The sequence below is a fragment of the Chionomys nivalis genome, chromosome 10 (assembly GCF_950005125.1).
Source record: "Chionomys nivalis chromosome 10, mChiNiv1.1, whole genome shotgun sequence".
Classification (NCBI taxonomy): Eukaryota; Metazoa; Chordata; class Mammalia; order Rodentia; family Cricetidae; genus Chionomys; species Chionomys nivalis.
The window spans coordinates 22,245,192-22,263,385 of NC_080095.1; the positions used below are offsets into that span (position 1 = coordinate 22,245,192).

Here is an 18,194-nt window from a genome sequence, read left to right on the forward strand (position 1 = left end):
TCCTTTTTCTTTTGGTTTTTTCGAGACAGGGTTTCTCTATGTAGCCCTGGCTGTCTTAGAACTCACTCTGTAGACCAGGGTGACCTTGAATTCAGAGATCTACCCACCTCTGCCTCCCAAGTGCTGGGATCACAGGAGTGGCCACCATTTTCTCCTACATGTCTTGCATTTCTTGGGACATCTCTGTGGTGGCTTGCAGTTGTAAGCTTGGCCACTTTACAAGTGTCATTGACACTCCATAAAGGACCAGGTAGGGAATGAGATACCTTCCCAAAGCCTCCCGTGCTGGTTCAGCCAAAGGAAGAAAGCCAGCCTTTACCCCTGACTCCATCCACATGGCATCCGAGACCAGGCAGGCTGCATGTGTCAGCCCGTGTAGAGCCCACTCTACAGTTGAGAAGGGAGGCTCAGAAAGGCACCGTGACCTCCTTAATGACCGGTGCTGTGACCTGAAGTCAGCTCCTGGAAGAAAGATGAGCTGTAGCGGGTCCTAGGGAAGTGTGGTAGGGAGGTGGGGCCTGAGCCTGACAAAGGGTAGTGTGTGGAGGGTGACTGACTGTCCCCATGTGCCTCTGTGACGTAGGGCTTATCCTGCTTTGTGGGCTGCTAACAGATTGTCTGAGATTAACCTCTGTGTGCACCAGTTTCTGCTCTGGAGACTAGGGCTGGGAGCCAGAATTGCAGTTAATGTATTTGCTGCCATGCTGGCTCCTCCAAGGTGGGGTAAGCCCGGAAAGGGGCCAGGATGCAATTACTTGGATCTTTACCACATGGCTTCCACTGGCCGCTGTCCCTTCCCAAAAGTCATAGGTCACCCTTACTATCCCCACCCCTCCACCCTCCCACCCCCGCCTTCCTGCAGCACAGTCATCCTGGGGCCAGAGGAAGAGGCAGGGAGGCAGAGGTGGGAGAATCCTCTTTAGGGACCTTGTGCCAGAGTGACTGAGCTCTGCCTGGCACTTGCAAGGAAACAGGCAGTGACCCCTCACGGCCAGTGTGGGTCCCTGCTGATGCCGTGACCTGTCCTCACCAGCTGAACATCTTAGGTCAGCATCCATTGTCTTGCAGTTCTGGGAACAGGAGCCTAAAGTCAGTGTCCCAGGGTCAAGGCAAGGCTGGCCTGGGCTCTCCTGCAGCTCTGAGTGAGACTCCTTGCCTTCTATAGCCCCTAGCAACCCCCCCCCCCCGCTCCTCTGCTTCTGCCCCCTCCTCGTGGCCTCTGTCCGCTGTTTTGGAACTTATCTTTTGTTGTTCACTTGATCTCATGAAGTTACTAGCCACCCGTAGAGTCCAGGGTCACCTCTCATCTCTAGGTGAATCAATCTGGGCATGCCTTTGAGAGGATAGTGATGCCGGGCCTGAAGGATTAGAACCTGTGCCTTCTGAAGAGCCGTCATCATTCTGCTACGGCACCATTCCCGTCTTCACGTCATAGATAAAGACCAAGGCTGGGGGAGAGAGGGTATATGTCTGCTACCCAAGGTCAGGGCTAGGACAGAGAGCAAAGCCCAGGTGCTGGAGGACAAGGAAAGCATGCTGCCCCTGACAGTGGGCAGAAGCAAGCCATGGCAGGCATTTGGTTAGACAGGCACAGCTGGACATCAGCCCTGGCTGACCTGGGATGTCTGCTCTGGGCAGTGAACCCTGTACAACCTAAGTGGCCACAGAGGCCTCTTCTGTCTGTGGTCCTCCTAACCCAAGGCTGGAAGTGGGCTGTGTGGGGGAAAGGGTAGGATGATAGGCATGCCTCCTCATGCCTCCTCCTAAGCTCCCTAGACGGCCACTCACGATGCAGCTCTGAGCTCCACTTGGTGCCCAGCTTCTCTCATGATAACTGTCCATAGCACTGTTCTGGGGCCGAAGGGTATGGACCCCCATGGCAGTGACCTATTAAATGTACAAACCTACTTAGGCCAGAGGCGGGTACACAGGATTCTGGGGTCCCATATACTGTGGCGTGATCTAGAAAGGCAATGACAGAGCAAGAAAAGGTCTTGGGTTTGGGGGTCAAGGGGGGATATTGAGATGGATCATCTTTGGGGGAAGAGATTCATCAGAATGTTATTAGCATGGAGACAACAGCATGGCAGGAGCTCTGAGGATGGCTCACGCCCGCACGACGGAGTTGGAGAGAGCTGCCTTCTTTTCATAGGTTTCAGAGGAAAAAGAAAGAGTTCATCCCATGTAATTGATGCGCAGTCTACAGCATGGCCCTGCAGACATGCTGTCTCTGATTCCCAGGGGTATGGGGGGGGATCATTTTCTACTGGGGTGGGGGTAGGCTAGGTGAGAGTGAGAGTTGGGGGAGAATGTATGATTCTGAAAATGTCAGGGAGGACGGCACCTTTTAGTTAAGGTATACCATTATATAGGTGAGAAATATGTTGCCTTAGCAGTCCACTGATGCCTCCGTGTCTGGTAGCCTGGGCTGCAAATCTACCTGGAGGAATGAGAACGGGGCATCTCAACCCAGCACCCGAGGAGCCCGTTAGGGGTTAAAGATGCCCAGAGAAGCTCCTGGAAGGGGCTTGCCATGCCCTCTACAGCAGCTGAGAGAGGCTGTTGGACATATTGTCTTGGCCCTTGGAGGCCCTTGCCTTATGGGAGAGGCTCGCACGAGGCAGGCAGGAGGACAGGGAAGGGGTCGTACAGAGCCCTTTGACTGTGCCAGGGGGCCTGGTGTGATCTGCAGTGCATGGGTGCCCTTCACAGCAGGCAGACAGCTATGCCTGACCCAGAACTCCTCCCTTCCCCACTCTCATGGCCAGCAGCCACTGAGCAGATCTTTCCATTTGGTCAAGTCAAACCAGAAACTAAAATTCTATGTCAGTGTCCTTGTAGGCAACTGGCTAGAGTGAGTCTCATGACAATGCCGGCTTTAGGGGTTTGGGGCATCCTGAGAGGACTTGTCCTGTCCTGGTTCCTAGTCTGTGGGTGTAACAACTTTGAGGACTCATTAAACAGTACACAGGGACTTGGACATTTTTTTTCTGTTTCCATGTCCTAATCTGAAAAGGCCCAGGGACTGGGTTGAGCCTAGGATCTCCTGTTTGGATCTCCTGTAAGTCTGCTTAGCCCCTATCTAGATGGGCTGGGGGGGTGCTCACGGGTCATCAGCTAGGTTGATCTGTGGGGACCCTCTGGTTTAGCAACTTCTCCTGTGAGTCCATGCAAACTACATCGAAGCGTAAAGGCCACCTCATGGTTGCTGCTGTCCACACTGGAACAAGCTGGGTGAGGGTCCTGGCCTCACAAGGTCCCTATGGTGGAAGGGTGGGGCCAGGAGGTTTCTGAGGTCTCTTTCCAAGGTTTCTAGGGCCACACTGCCCCCTGCTGGGATGGCTCGTACTCTGCCCTTTCGGGACATGTTCTCTCACCTCATAACTCTTTGGGGGTGTTCCCTTTGACCTTGTGCTCTGCGGGGCACTTAGGAGAATGAATTAGTTTTCTGGATTATCCTGCCCATGGCAGGGTCTCTTACAGACTCCTTAAGAGGAGAAGATGGAACACAAACACAGCTAGTAGAAGGGATGAGAGATGTAGGGGGGCATCACAGTGACATCTGGCACCTACCCCAGCGCCATCTGAGGTTTGGCTCCTCTAGATATACGTACAGAGGCGGGGTTCACAGCTCCAATAAGCCCCTCCAAGTTCCCTTTCCCAACTTGGCTCCCATAAACAGCTGACACCCACCACTGGGATGGATGGTGACAGATCTGTAGTCAGTCTCATGGCGTTGACACCATCCTGGCAACGTTGCTGGCCTGCCCTCTCAAAATGAAGATCTCTTTAAGCACATGGGATGTGGGGAGGGGCTTGAGCTGGTGTGGGGGAACCTTGCTGGAGGGCTTTGTAAAAGAGCAGTTTTGCCTGGGAGCACAGACTACTGTCAGACCCTGAAGGATGGAGAGAGGACCACCTCATAAGTTGGTTTGCAAAGCAAGAGACAGGATCAACAAGACCATTCTCAAACCATCTCCATTTGCTTCTCCTCTGCCTTCTCTATCAGAAAAACAGGGCTTCGTTTTGTTCACCGCCCAGAACAGAGCCTGGCTCATCAAACTGCTGCCACTGGGGAGCAAGTCACAGTCTTCTTTTTCTCTTCTCGAACTCCGGGGTTGTGAGTGTCTGTCCTGGGGTACCATCCTGGTGCAATGCCTTTTCTGGCTTCCTCTTACCCACCCCTGGGTAAAAGGGGGTAGCATGTATGCTACCATGTTCTGCTATGAAGATGATGAACTAAACCTCGGAACTGTCAGCTACTCCAGTTAAATGCTTTCCTTTATAAGAGTTGCAGTGGTCATGGCGTCTCTTCACAGCAATAGAAACCCTAACTATGACATGTGGGTTGCAGGGATTGAACTCAGCAAAGGTTTTGCACCAAGTGATTTTACCTTCTGAGCCATCTCACCAACCCCACCCTATTCTCTTTATAAGTTAACAGTTTCAGTCATTTCACAAAAGTAATGGGAAGTGACCGATGTATCCCAGGGGACCTGGGCAGAGCACTGTGCTGACCATAGCACGTTCATGTGTTTGTGCAATGTCTTAGCTCTGGCTCCTGCAGCAAAGCACCAGGGAACAGATGATTTATAAACAAAATTTTATTTCTTGCAGCTCTGGAGTCTGGAAGACTGGGTTCATGGCACATGGGAGCAACTCAGGTCACTTTTCAAAATTGTGCCTGAGCCTCTGTGTCACCTCTCCCTGGTCACAAATGCCCTAACCTCAGACCTCAAAGTCACAGTGCATCCCCTGAAGCCCTGTTCAACCTTTAATTCCCCACAACTCATCACTCCATTCTTTACATGTGTACATGTGGGCAAGTGCATGCAAACATGTGTGTGCATGCATGCAGAGTCTGGACAAAAACTTAGGGTTTTGTTAAAATACTGTGCTGGATAAGTCTTATGTCAGCTTGACACAAGCTAAAGTCATCTGAGAGGAGGGAACCTCAGTTAAGAAATGTCTCCATAAGACTGGGCTGTACGCACGGCTGCTGGGCATTTTCTTAATTAGTGATTGGCAGGTGGTGCCATCCCTGGACTGGTGGTTCTGGGTCCTGGGTTCTGTAAGAAAGCAGGTTGAGTAAGCCATGGTGAGCAAGCCAATAAGCAGCATCCCTCCATCACCTCTGCATTGGCTCCTCTCTCCTGGTTCCTGCCCTGTTTGAGTTCTTGTCCTGACTTCCTTTGATGCTGATCAGCAAGGGGGAAGTGTAAGCCGAATAAACCTTTCCTCCCCAATTTGCTTTGGTCATGGTGTTTCAGCACAGCAGTAGGAACACTAAGATAAGCATCATTGACTTTTTATTTGGAGACTGGGTCACACTGGCCTGGAGCTCACCAAGTAGGCTAAATTGGATGGCCAGGGAGTCCCTAGGATTCCTTTTCCTCACCTTTCAAGGGACTGCAAGTGTGTACTGCCACACATGGCCTTTTTTTTTTTTTAAACTAGGGTCCTGGGGATTGAACTCAGGTCCCTGCGCTTGCAAGGCATGCACTTTACCAACTGAACCACCCACCCTGCTCTCCCGTTCTCAAACCATCTCCTTATTTGCATCTCCTCTGCTTTCTCCATCAGAAAGACAGAGCTTTGTTTTATTTACTGCCCAGAGCAGAGCCTGGATCATCAAACTGCTGCCATGGTTGAGTAGGTCACAACCTCCTTTTCTCTTTTTGAGCTCTGGGGTCATGAGTGTCCCTCCTGGGTGCCATCCTGGTGCGATGCCTTTTCTGGCTTCCTCGTACCCATGCCCGTGGTTCTCAATGTCACACATTTCACAACTCTCAACTGGCCATTTGTTTTTCCCTGGAAGGAAAAGGACAGCTTTCCTGCCTGCCATGCAGGGGCAGATGCCTGGAGCTCTGGTCCGGAAACTGGAGGGCTGGCCTGGACTGTTCTTGCAGACTCCTGGGCAGTGTCCACACAAGTGCTGGTTGTCATGGTGGGTAACGCTATTTGTGCCATCTACATGGATGGCTCCAGCATTCTGGCTTACGTGAATGTTAACTGTGGGCTGCAGGAGACAGAGCAATTAGAAGCCAAATGGAAAAATCCCAGAGAAGGCAGTTTTGAGAGATGGTAGCAGGCAGCTAAGTAAACAGACGAATCACTGAGAAGCCCACCATGGTCCTGGGGTCCTGCCCCTTTTCTCCCTGCCCCTCAGAGGGGCAGCCCGTTTTGGTAAGGTGATAAAAGAAGCCACTGACCCACAGGTGCCAGGATGGGGGTGGGTGGCCTGCTTCATCCTATTTCTCTCACTTGCTCCTTAGCTGCTTCCTGCTACTTGTATGCAGAAGTCACTACTACGCCATTCTGAGGGCCCATGAGAGAGAAAGAAGAGGTGCCCTCAGGGGTGCACCCTACAGGAAGGGAAGGCCTGTCCCCAGGAGAGATAGTTGCCTAGCTGCCCACAGATGAGCAGGATCCAGGACAGGGGCAGTTTGGGCTGTTGACACACGTATCTCAGCAGATCTCACGCCCACGTGGACTTGTATCACAACAAACCTGCCTCGTCCCACATGAGCCAAGATGTCCAGGGGTCAGGACACGGTACGCAAAGGCTTGTGTTTACACGCCAAGTTTGTAAGTCCCCAAATGCAGTACTAATGCTGGCAGGCAGGATGGAGCTGGGAAGTGGACAATGTTCAGAGGAAGTGGACAATGGCCTGGGCTGGACCAGCTGTAGCGCTGGGCTGTGGACACTGCCTGTGGAGGAGACGATCTCATGGACAGTCTTTCCTAGGGTCCCAAAGGCTGGAGGTGGGTCTTGAGAACAGAGTCCACACTGCACCATGATGGCCCCGGTCATCTTCACCAGACAAAGATGAGGGGGGAGCCCCGAGGCACTGGTAGAGGTTTTTACAGAGCAGGGAGGGTGGCAGGGTCAGGAGCAGGCTTAGGAGACCGAACTGGAGTCACTGCTTGGTTCCCTTGACACATCTCTCACTTTGTCTCCAGAGACTTCCTGCCTCTACTGAGCCTGGCCTTCTCAGGGACACGCTGATGGTGGTCACTGCCCCCCCCCCCCAGGATCCTCATTCTGATATTCCAGGTCCTTGCCAGCAAGTTCTATCCCCCTATTCACGTCTCCCCTGCCTTTACCTTTCAGCTCCAGCAGCTCTGTTACTGGAAGCACACCCTGCTAGACCCTCATCCCTCCAGATGTGCAAGGCGGAGTCCTCCCCAAATCCTCAGTGAGCCCACTGACTACTTGTTGCCAAGGTGGGTGCTTAACACCGCAGAGAAACTGGGAACATTTACCTGTGGCATCAAGTGAGCTCTGGTGGTCAGGTTCTGCTCTGTCATCTTACAGGCCAGCCTTGGCTGCCAGCCTTCGTGAGACATGATCCCAGAGTCAGTTTCCAGTCCTGGTTATCAGGTGCAGGCCTTGGGCAACTCTGCCTCAGTTTCCTCATTTGTGCAATGGAGATACAGCAGTACCTACACCCAACAGCTGGCATACAGGCCAGGAGCTCAGAATACCAGATACATAATTACTACACCAGTGTTTCCTTTTTTGGCTTTGTTATTTCTTTTTCTGAGACAGATCCTTACTTAGTAGCTCAGGTTGGTCTCAGACTTATGGTGATCCTCCTGCCTCAGACTCCTTACTGCTGCTGACTACAGGTTTAAGTCACTACTCCTGATGTTTTCTGGTGTTTCTGTGACTAGTGAATACACGAACACCACTACAGTTGCACACTTGGTGTTCCTTGGCAATATACTAAGCTGGCCATTCGGGCATCATTCATTCATTCATTCATTCATTCATTCAATTCACTCCCTGAATATCTATCTGCTGGGTACTTCCGTGCATCTGGGAGACAGGGTAGGTTCCGAAGGTGGAAAGTTGACGGAGATAAACTTTGCTTTCAGATGGTGGGGAAGGAGTCAGGAGAACCAATGGGTGGCCATATACAGCCTCTGCCTTTTTATCTCAGGTGTGACAGTGGACTGAGCTCAGAAGGGAGCAGGGGAGGAAGGAACCTATCTTACCTCAGTGGACCCTGGAGCTGTGGCTTTCAAAGACAAGCAGACAAGAGCCAGACAGAGTTAAACCTCTGTTCCGTTTATTATAATAGAAAATGACAACCATAGCAGGAAAGCTAACAGGGAGTGTTACCTAACCACACCTTCACTAAAGAGCACGCTGAAGTCCTATAAGAGCAAGGAGCCTTCCCACTGCAGTAGAAGCCAGCAACAGATGGAGGAACCGAGCACTTGGGCGGGGAGAACCCGGAACAACAGTTAAAATAACTTCATGTCGCATACACGTGCTTATAAGCTGTCCAGGAAAATATTACAAAACACAGAAGCTCGGCCAATGCTCTCCACACAAAGAACAGGAACCTGTGGGCAGCGGGTGATGAATAAGAATTCCAGGAGAATTTAGACAGTAGAAAGAGTTAGTATGCCTGCAGCTTTGGGGAGCAGAGATGGAGGACAAGGGGAGGGTCAGAAAGGACACCTGAATCTTCTGGCGGCTGTTTCTGTTCCCCAGCCTCCCTGTCCCCAGCAGAATCTCCCCACCAACTGTGCTTCTCAGGCGCACTTGTGAGGGCCAGACACTGGAGGTCCTGGACACAGTCACTGGCAGGGGACAAGATCAGCCTCAGCATTCTGGCCATATTGTGGGGTTGTCTCCACACAGGTAGGGGTCTTCCCAAAGGAAAACAGTCACGCAGGCTTCCATGGTCCAGTCTCGCCCCTGGAGTTTTCTCAACTTGGGGCAGTCATGGTGATTTCTGCTTTGATCTGCTCTGATCCACGAGGGGACTCGTGGATTATCCACGGCCACTGGAGCTTTAGAGAACTTTCCATTGCTTTGGACGTCTAAATAGGCTCTCCCATCTTTGGCACGGTTGGCATTTGGAGGCTGGTAGCACTTGGCCATTGGTCTGTCTTGTGTGTGGATAAACGGCACCTCTGGCCTGCACTCACCGGATGCCAGTAGGTCCCCACTCCTCCATAAATTGTGACAAGAATGCTCTCTAGGCATTGCCAAATGTCCCTCGGGGAAACAGGGTGCCTGAAATGTAGAACCATGGGAATTCTGTGGTTGGGCGCTTTGGGGACAAGACTCCATTCTTCCGTTGAGCAGCCCCACCTGGCAATGTCCCCAGGCCCACTAGAGGTTGGGCTTCCATGCTCTCTCTGTAAGCCTCTACCCAGAACCATTGGTGGAACAGAACACCGTGAACTACAAAGCAGTGATTCTCAGGTTCAGCTCTTGGACATTTCAACACAGTGAGGTCAACTGGAAAGTTTTTACCCCAAACTGGATAACTGGGTTACAAAAGACAAAAACCTCATATCATTTTAAGTGTATGATTTTGTGTTGGGTGGGATCCACAGTTATGCTCAGTCACACATGGCCGTATACAGCATGCGAGTCTAGAAAATGAAGACAGAATCCAGGAGACAGACACAGCAACTTGGGCTACTCCAGCAGACAGAGGGCTTCATGTAGAAACAGGGCTCTGTAGTGCCCTGTGGCCAAAGCACACACGCTCCCTGCACACTGAGCACACACAGGGTCTAACCCACAGAAAAGCAGGTCTGAACCCTTTGGAGGCAGGGTTGGCTGGAAGAAGAACCAGAGGCTGAGGCTATGCCTTCTCAATGCTGTGACTAGGCAGACACAAGGGCACCACTATGCCAGGTTGTCCTGGGCAAGGTGCACCTATACCGTCTACCCAAGGTCTGTGCCCTCTGATTCTCCTCTCTGCTGCCCTCCTCTACCTCGTCTAACATGTGCACACATGCTCATACAGTTGCCTGTCGAGGCCAGAGGTTAACATCAGGTTCCTCCTCAGTCACTAACAAGCAAAAACAAAACTCAAAAAACAGGGTCTGTCAGTGAACCTGAACTTTTTGGTTAGAATAGCTGGCCAGTGAGCCTCATGAATCTGCCTGGCTCCACGCTCCAGTGCTGGGATTACAGGCACGCACCACTATGCCCAGACCATTTATTCTAATGTGGATTCTAGGGAATCTGAACTTGGGTCCTCACACTTTACCAACTGAGCAATCTCCCAGCCCTCTGGTTACTCCCTATCAAAACCCATAGGTGACATACACAGTGAGCCAGGACAAAGGATTCAGACTTACAGCATATGTTGCCCCATCTGTCCTGACAGGTGACAGGGTTTTGTCACCTGATGATACTGTGCCATCGCCCTTAGTCCTGTGGTTTGTGTGGTTCACTCTCTCCGCCATGACACTTCTTGCTCATACTCTGATATCAGGAGGTACAGGGAGTACCCAGGGCTCATAATTTCACTGCCCTGGGCTTCTTAGAGGGAGCCCACCTCTGTCTGCACTTCTGGGCTCTCAGTGCCAGCTCGGAACCCTCTCCTCCATACCTTGCACTGAGTGGAGAAGGAGGTAGGGAGACTTGGTACAGGTACACATGTGCCATTCGGTCTCCGGCTGCTCCTCCCAGACTCCTCCCAGGCTCCTCTGGCCCTGACTTGGGAAGTATATGAACGGTCAGTGGGACAGGCAGCAGGAGAGATGAGCCACTTCGCTAACTAACCACTGATCCCAAAGGGAGGCTACGCTCCTGCAAGAGAGGACCAGAGTGCCAAGAGCACACATGCAGCCGAATGGGTCTGGCTCCCAGACAGATCCTGAGAATGCTAAGGTGACTGGCAGACATCCAAACCAGGACAAGATGCTGGCCTCTCTGTGTGGCACTGATCTGCTCTCTTTCCTGCTCCCTGGGACTCTAGAAACTCAAGCAAGGAAGGACAGTGTTTGCTTTAGGTATGGTAGGGGACTCATTAATCTCTCTAATTGGTTCATGAACCACAGAACATCCCAGCAAATGCAGTACTTCTTCTCCAAGGGCCAGCTACACAAAAGGTGCTTCCTGTCAAATTAAGGAGGCTCTGGGGCACACCTTCTCCAGGGAGAAGCCAATGGGATCCCAAGGAAGGTCCACATTCCCTGCTCTGGGGAGCTTGGAGGCTCAAAGAAAGACTGTATCCCAGCTTAGGTCAACCTGCCACACAGGCGAGCCCCACACTCTGACCTCAGGGCTGTCCATTGGAGCACTCCTAATGTGCCGCTTTTTAGGGCATGAATACCTTATTGGGGACCCTTTCTACACACACCCAGAAACCCTACCTCAGGAACCCTCCTTGGAGACAAGCGTGGAGACACAAGGTCAGTCTTACCCGGGTGGGGGAAGGACCACACCTCAAGTCTAGGCAAAGCTGAGGCTGCCCCATTCTGATGATCCGACAACCATGGTTGGCCCAGACTGTGACACTTTGGGAAACACTTTCTGATTATTCAAGACCAGTTCAAATGTCCCTTGGTGGTGCTGTCAGGCTCAAAAGGCAGGACACTGCCTCAGAGAGGGCTAGCTGCAGAGCCTAGCCTCCCAGGTTCCAATCCCACATCCTCACTTCTATACTGTGTTAACTGCATTGCACTGAGTTTGTGGCTTCCCTCCCATGCACTTGGGTGCTGCTGCCATGAGGGGACACAGGGACGAAGGCTATGCATGGAAATCTAGCACCGTGCCTGCTTGCAGCACGCAAGCACTAAGCTCAGACCTGTTTGCTCCTTTCCTGATGACCAAGCCAGAAGGTTCACTTCGGCTACCCTGGCTGAAGCCTGTCATTTACTCCTCGCTGTTCTGTGTAGTGAGGAAGGTCAGAGAGGAAACTGCAGGAGAAAGAAGGGCGGAATGGGACCAGCTGATATCATATGGGCAAAAGGGGCTTCTAATGCTCGTGACCATCTGTGGCTCTGACCCATAAGAGTGGGAGAGACATCAGCATGGGTTTAGCTCTGTGTGTGTGTGTGTGTGTGTGTGTGTGTAAGCCAATACTTTACAAGGCTAGAAGCTGTCTTTATCTTTTCTGTTCCTTCCTCTCTCATCACAGCAGGCACAGATCCCGTTGTTTCTCAACCTGTTGTTTCCATGGAGACAAGGCAGGGGATGGACCACCGGCTGCTACTCCCCTGTGGTAAATCAGACAGCACTGGGACAGAGGTGCCTCGTAAAGACACCACAGTACACTCCTGCCCCCATTCCTGACCTGGCTTCTCTCATGAGGCAGTCGGCCTCCCCTTGCTCTAGGAAAAGACTCTGGGGTATGATGAGGCGGGTCCTGCTGGAGACATGGAAGCCAGAGCAAACATGCAGCAACTTCCAGCTAACTGCCAGCCCAGCATCCTGCCCTGTGGGTGATCCTGGGCATCTTAGCAGACTCTACACTCCCACTTCTTGGCTATGGAGGGCAAACCAGTTCTCAGTCCTAACAGCTTCCGCTGGGGCCAAAGCATTTGCAAGGATGCTGGATACAGCGATAGATGTGGGGAGTCAGACCTGTGAGAAAGGCCGCAATGTCTACACCATCTTACAGCACAGACAGAGATGACCTGGGAAGTTCCCACGTTGGACACCTCCCAGGGATCCCGTCTCTGCTTCAGTTGCTTAGGTGGGGATACACTCACTAGAGAGCTTGGCTAGGGTGGAGACAAGACTCAGCCAGATTAGGAAATGCCTTGCTGCTCTGACTCCATCATTATCTAACCATATGATCATCGTGTCCCTCTCCATGAAATCTGTCCAACGATGAAGGGACATGACTAACTCATTTTTAGCTTTCATGAATCCTCAAAGAAGAGATGGTGGCTTCGCTTGGGCAGTGAAGGGTTAGTTGCCTGGGGATCTAAATTCTGAAGGCATCCTCTGCTTGTTTTGAAAAGATCAGAAACTTCATCCCAGTCCCTGGGTTTTCTGATGCACTTGGGTCCAGCAAGGGACCAAGAGTCTGGTCACAAAGCACTGTTTATGAGTCAATTTCACAGCATTCTGTTACCCTACAACATCACCATCAATATTCCAAGAGGTGGAGCATAAAATGAAAAGGTGGGAATGATAACCTGTGAAAGTTCTTATCCCAGCCCCCACACACTGGGTTCAGTAAGTCTGCAGGAAACACGACACACACGTGACAATTTACTGCTAGGGAAGCATCACAAACCAGCTCTACATTCTCTTTTAAACCTAATAGGATGCTCAACCTTGGTCTTGTGCTCTGGGACTGACTGAAAATGCAAAAACTGTCCAGCCTGCTGTTGGGAGGACTTAACCCATCAAGCCTTTAGGGGCTGGAAGCACCAACTTCAAGGCTTTCTGAATGAGCTCAGCCACAACCCAGGATATTCTAAATCAGAGCTGCCTGGAGATAATTACAGATGCGGGGTGGCTGCCCCTCCAGAGACTGTTCCAGCCTAGGTCTAGAACACAGGTGCATCTCCAGTGGCTGGGAACAAGATGGAGCCACGTGGACAACCTTGCTGGGTGAGTCCAGTGCATGAAGGGCTTCCCCACAGCTTCGGCATCCCAGTGCCTTCAGAAGGTAAAGGCATACACCACCCCTACCACCACTATGTTCCCCAGTGTTGCTATGATGGCAATCCATAACAGAACAGCGTCGTTGGAGGAGCGAGGAGACTCCTCTGGCTGGCCGTGGCCATTGGAGGTTGCGTGGATGTTGGCAGGGGAGCTAAACAGGGAGTATTCGGTGCTGAAGTCCTCGTTGGGTGAGTCCATGAACGCTCCTCCCATCATGGGCAACTGCAAGAAGAAGGAGCAGAATGAACCAGGCCTGTCCAGCAGAGACCACACATTCCCAGAGGGGACCAACCCAAAGGGCCCGCAAGGAAGTGCGATTCACACGGCATGAACACACATAAAATTGAGTGTTTCAGCAGGCTATATGCATGCCTGCAATCCTGACACATGGGAGCCGAAGCAGGAGATCACAGTTGAAGGTCAGCTTGGGCTACATAGTGAATTCTAAGCCAGCACAAACCCAAACCAAACCAACCACAACCCCTGAGCATATGCATCAAGCTTTACGGCAGACACCCCTGAGCCCGTTTTACACACAGCGTTTGATGGGTCTCACTCCACAAGCCCCCCCCCACACACACCCTTGTGCCAGGCCCTTCCAAACCCTCATGAGCTACAAAACACCTTTGTTCCTATTCTAATTTTAATCAAGAATACATCTTAGGCTAGGGGTGGTGGCTCACGCCTTCTGGGCCAGCCTTTAGGCAGCCAAAGGAAAGGAACCAGGAGCAAAACAGCTGTCTCAAAATACAAAGAATAAAAAAGATAAATCAAAAGCAGTAATAAGAGAATGGCAGGGAAAAATGCAAATCACCCCCTATTTATTTAGTTAACGTTTTGTTAACTTTTTATTTTCTTTTTTTCTGTGAGAGAGAAGAAAGGGAAGTGGGTTAACATGCCAGTTTCTAGTTCTGAATTTAAAAGTTCATCAAACCCCCATTTTAGAAGATCCCTCCCCCATATACATCACAGCTTCTGAGCTGGGGATACCCAATGTGCTGCTTGTACCCTGGAGGCTTCTAGAATGTTCTCGTGAATGCTTGAGAAAGGTTTGTAAGCATCCAGAGGGACCTGTTGGATTAAAAAAAAAATGGGCTCAACCCTCAGTGTCTCTCGGGGTAGGCACAGGACAGTTCTGGAGTTAGAACACAGAGGTCCCCGTGTTGTGGGTGTGGGAGGAGGAGGATGCGGATCCAAGCTCCATGTGAAGATGCTGGAGTCTGGCCGCCTTCCCTCCCAAGTCTTCCCATTCTTCAGCACAGACAAGGAAAGCTTCCCCTTCACATCCGTGTGCTGCAACTTACGCACCAGCCTCCAGAACTGGAACTAACCTCCCCTGCAGCTCGACACTGAGCTAGAAGAATGACCATGAGGTCCAATGCCTCTTAAAAGCTTTCGAGCATCATCATGGGTCATAAGCTGCAAATGGCCTCACAGCCCTTAACGGCCCCTCACTCTGATGGCAGCATGACCAAACCACCTTCTGCACGTACCAAACGGGCACCACTGCCAGTCTGTCATTGTCCTCCACTGGTTGGGCAGGAGAGGCTGACAATCTTGGTATGGTTTTATTGGGGCTGATTTGCACAAATAAAGTTGTACCCTAAAGCTTTCAGAGTCAGGTTATGTGGTCTGGAATACCTACCAGATTTTGTTTGTATGCTCTCGGAAATCACAAAGGAGTGAGCGACAGAGACATTATCTTTCTTGAGTATAGCAAGCATTGTAATGATTTGCGGGCAAGTTCCCACAGCCACGACAACTGACAACCAGCTAAGCATATCCCCGCTGGCCCAGGCTCTCAAGAAACAGTTCATTTCACTCCCCGATGGGGCTCATATAAGAGCGTGCGAGCTCCCATTTGAAGACCCTCTTGCACTGCTGATTTTGGATTCGGGGGCAGGGAATGTGGCTTTCATTGTGGCATCCAGATCTAACAATGTTTGTGCTATCTATCAAATGAAATTCCAGGTTGCTGCTAAGCTGGAGGAAAACTCATCTTGATAGATGACTTGGTTGGAATAGAGACAGAGAAAGTCCCTTTAAAGGATGCCTTTAACTCCAGTTGTCTGAATTCATTTAAAGTAACAGACTTTTGGCAAGATAAGCAACTGGGGACAATTGTCACTGTCAGGAAGATGACTCATCTACAGACCCATGGGATGAATGGCTCTTGGCGGTCACACTTCTGGCAGGAAGATTGCAGCAAGGTTTGTCTTCAGTTTGGGAATTAGAGTGGCATCTTTTACTTAATGAGAAAAAGGCATTTACAGAGCCTGCAAAGCTTTTACAAACTTGGTTCAAGTGAAGGAAGGAGCAGCAGGTGAGTTAAACAGTCTTGCCCTGTGCCTGCTTGCTGTCACCGGGGCTCTCCCTCCAAACACCTACAACTAGGAGTGAGGATTTCCCACGAAACTATTTGGCTTTGACTTTGGAGGAGAAAAACTGGTGTCTGTGGTGGTTTGGATGAGAATGGCCACCAGAGGCTTACATGTTTGAGTACTTGCTTCCTCAGCTGGTGGAAATGTTTGGGAAGGATGCAGAGGTGTGGCCTTGTTGGAGGAAGTGTATCACTGGCGGTGAGCTCTGAGGTTTCAAAAGACATACACTATTCCCAATTAGCTCTTTCTGCCTCCTACTTGCAGATGAGAATGTGAGCTCTCAGCTGCTGCTCCAGCACCATGCTACCTCCTCCCATGCTCCCTGCGTTGATGGCCATGGGCCTTCTGAAACAGTGAGCCCCAAATCAAAAGTTTTATAAGTTGCCTTGGTCATGGTGTTCTGTCACATGCGTAAGAAGTCACTAAGATGACGACCCTCAGTTGTCTCTCTGTGTCTGTCTCAGGTAAGGTTAGAAGTAGGAACAGAGTAAAGAACAGAGGTGTGAAGCTACCAAAGAAAAGGATAGCGACATACCTGCTTTTTCAGACAGAAAAATCAAGGTCCCTCTACACAGAAGAGAAGAGAGTGTGGGAAACGGACCCAAATGTGAGCATTCCCTTCTTAGAGAGATGGCTTTCAGGTTCGCTAAGATTCAATGGAAATCAGATCTTGTACAAAAGCTGAGCTGTTTATACAGTTTGATCATACCTTAGAATACATTTTCATGGCCTAAGTTCAGGTCTTCTTATTGTGTACCTCCTTTGCAAAATTAAAATATCAAGACTTTGACAAAAATCTTAGTTTATTGCATAATTTTCCTTTTTAGTTTAAATTTTCTGTGCACGAGCATTTTGTTCACATGTATGTCTATGTATGATGTGCATGTACCCGCAGAGGTTAGAGGAGAGAGTTGGAGCCCCTGGAATTGAAATCAGAGATGGTTGAAAGGTCATGTGCATGCTGGGAACTGAACCCAGGCCCTCTGGAAGAGCAGGTGTTCCTAACCATTGAGCCACCTCTCCAGCATTACTTTTCTTTCTTTCCTTCTTTTTAAAAAGCACAGTACCAAAATCTGTCCCTTTATTATTTTAATTTTTACTATGTATTTATTTTATTGCATTTACTCAATGTATGGGGTGGGTGAGTGTCTGCATGCCGTGCCATGTGGAGGTCAGAGAACAACAATAACAATAACCACACACACACATACACACACACACACACACACATACACACACGGACTCACTAAGTTGCCTAGGCAGGCCTTAAATTTGTGGCCTTGCTGCTTTGGCTTCCTGAGTAGCTGGGATCACAGGGATACATTGCAGCAGCTGCTTTGTGTAACACTCTATTGCAAACACAGCCATGGTACCACTCTTCCCTACCACTCTTCTTCCTAGTTAGGAATTTCCCCCTTTGCCCGATTCCTTCCTTCTTTCCTTCTTTTCTCTCCTTCCCTCCCTCCCTCCTGCCCTCCCTCTCTTCTTTTCTATGACGCTAAGCACAGTTTTGCACACTCCTCTATGGGTTTCTGTATGTTTGTGCATGCAGTGCTCATGGAGGCCAGAAGAGGGCATGACAGCTGGATCTCCTGGAAGTGGAGTTGCAAACAGTTGTGAGCTGCCGTGTGTGTGTGTGTGTGTGTGTGTGTGTGTGTGTATAATTCTACTATGTTGCCCCAGCTAGGTCTTGAATTCATGGTCCTCCTGCCTCCACCACCTGAGTGCTGTGATAACAGACAGAGCTGGGCAAGCCATTCTGTATAACACAGCAACTGACTCTGGGGTGTAATAACTAGAAAGAGGCCACCAGGGGGAGCTCAGGGCAGACGGTATTTCCTGACGAGTAGGTTGTGGTTCCAGGGGCTTGGTGAAAATTTCTCAGCAATTGGTTTTACCTGTGTGTTCTGATATATATATATCTGTTATATCATATCGGGATACTTAATTAAATTATCACCATTAGTGTATTGACGCAAGATCATAACAACAGCCTATAGGTGTTTGTCAGCATCTCCTAGTTACCTGACAGACCTGCCATAAGTCAAAACCGTCCTGAGCAGGAAATGTTTTGCTATGCCTGTCCTACCAAGCATCAGGTAACTCCAATGTCATGTGTCATATGTCCTATGTGCCACTACCTACCCCCATGACATGGCAGGGAGGACGGAACTGTGCAGTCACCAGCTGCTGCCCAGCCTCCAGAGTTCCAAATGACCCATTTTATAGCCCAGGGGGAGTCAAAAAAACTTAAGTCAAACCATTATGTATCAGGGCTCTTCCATATCAATAATAGCAAAGAAAACTGCAGCTTTTTTTTTTGTACCAGTTACACATCGGAAAGAGGGTTAGCATCTAGAATGTGAATATGACTATATATATATATATATATATATATATATATATATATATATATGTATGTATGTATA

At 50.2% G+C, this 18,194-nt stretch overlaps 1 protein-coding gene across 1 annotated transcript in view; it reads right to left on the reverse strand.

Annotated features, from left to right (window-relative positions):
• Positions 1-8,051: 8,051 nt before the first annotated feature.
• C10H14orf132 (chromosome 10 C14orf132 homolog) overlaps positions 8,052-18,194 on the reverse strand; it is a 29,958-nt gene continuing 19,815 nt past the window's right edge. The window contains exon 2 of the mRNA XM_057783044.1: positions 8,052-13,606. Coding sequence (XP_057639027.1) covers positions 13,382-13,606 — 225 coding nt within the window. The 3' untranslated portion in view covers positions 8,052-13,381. The remainder of the gene's footprint in view (positions 13,607-18,194) is intronic.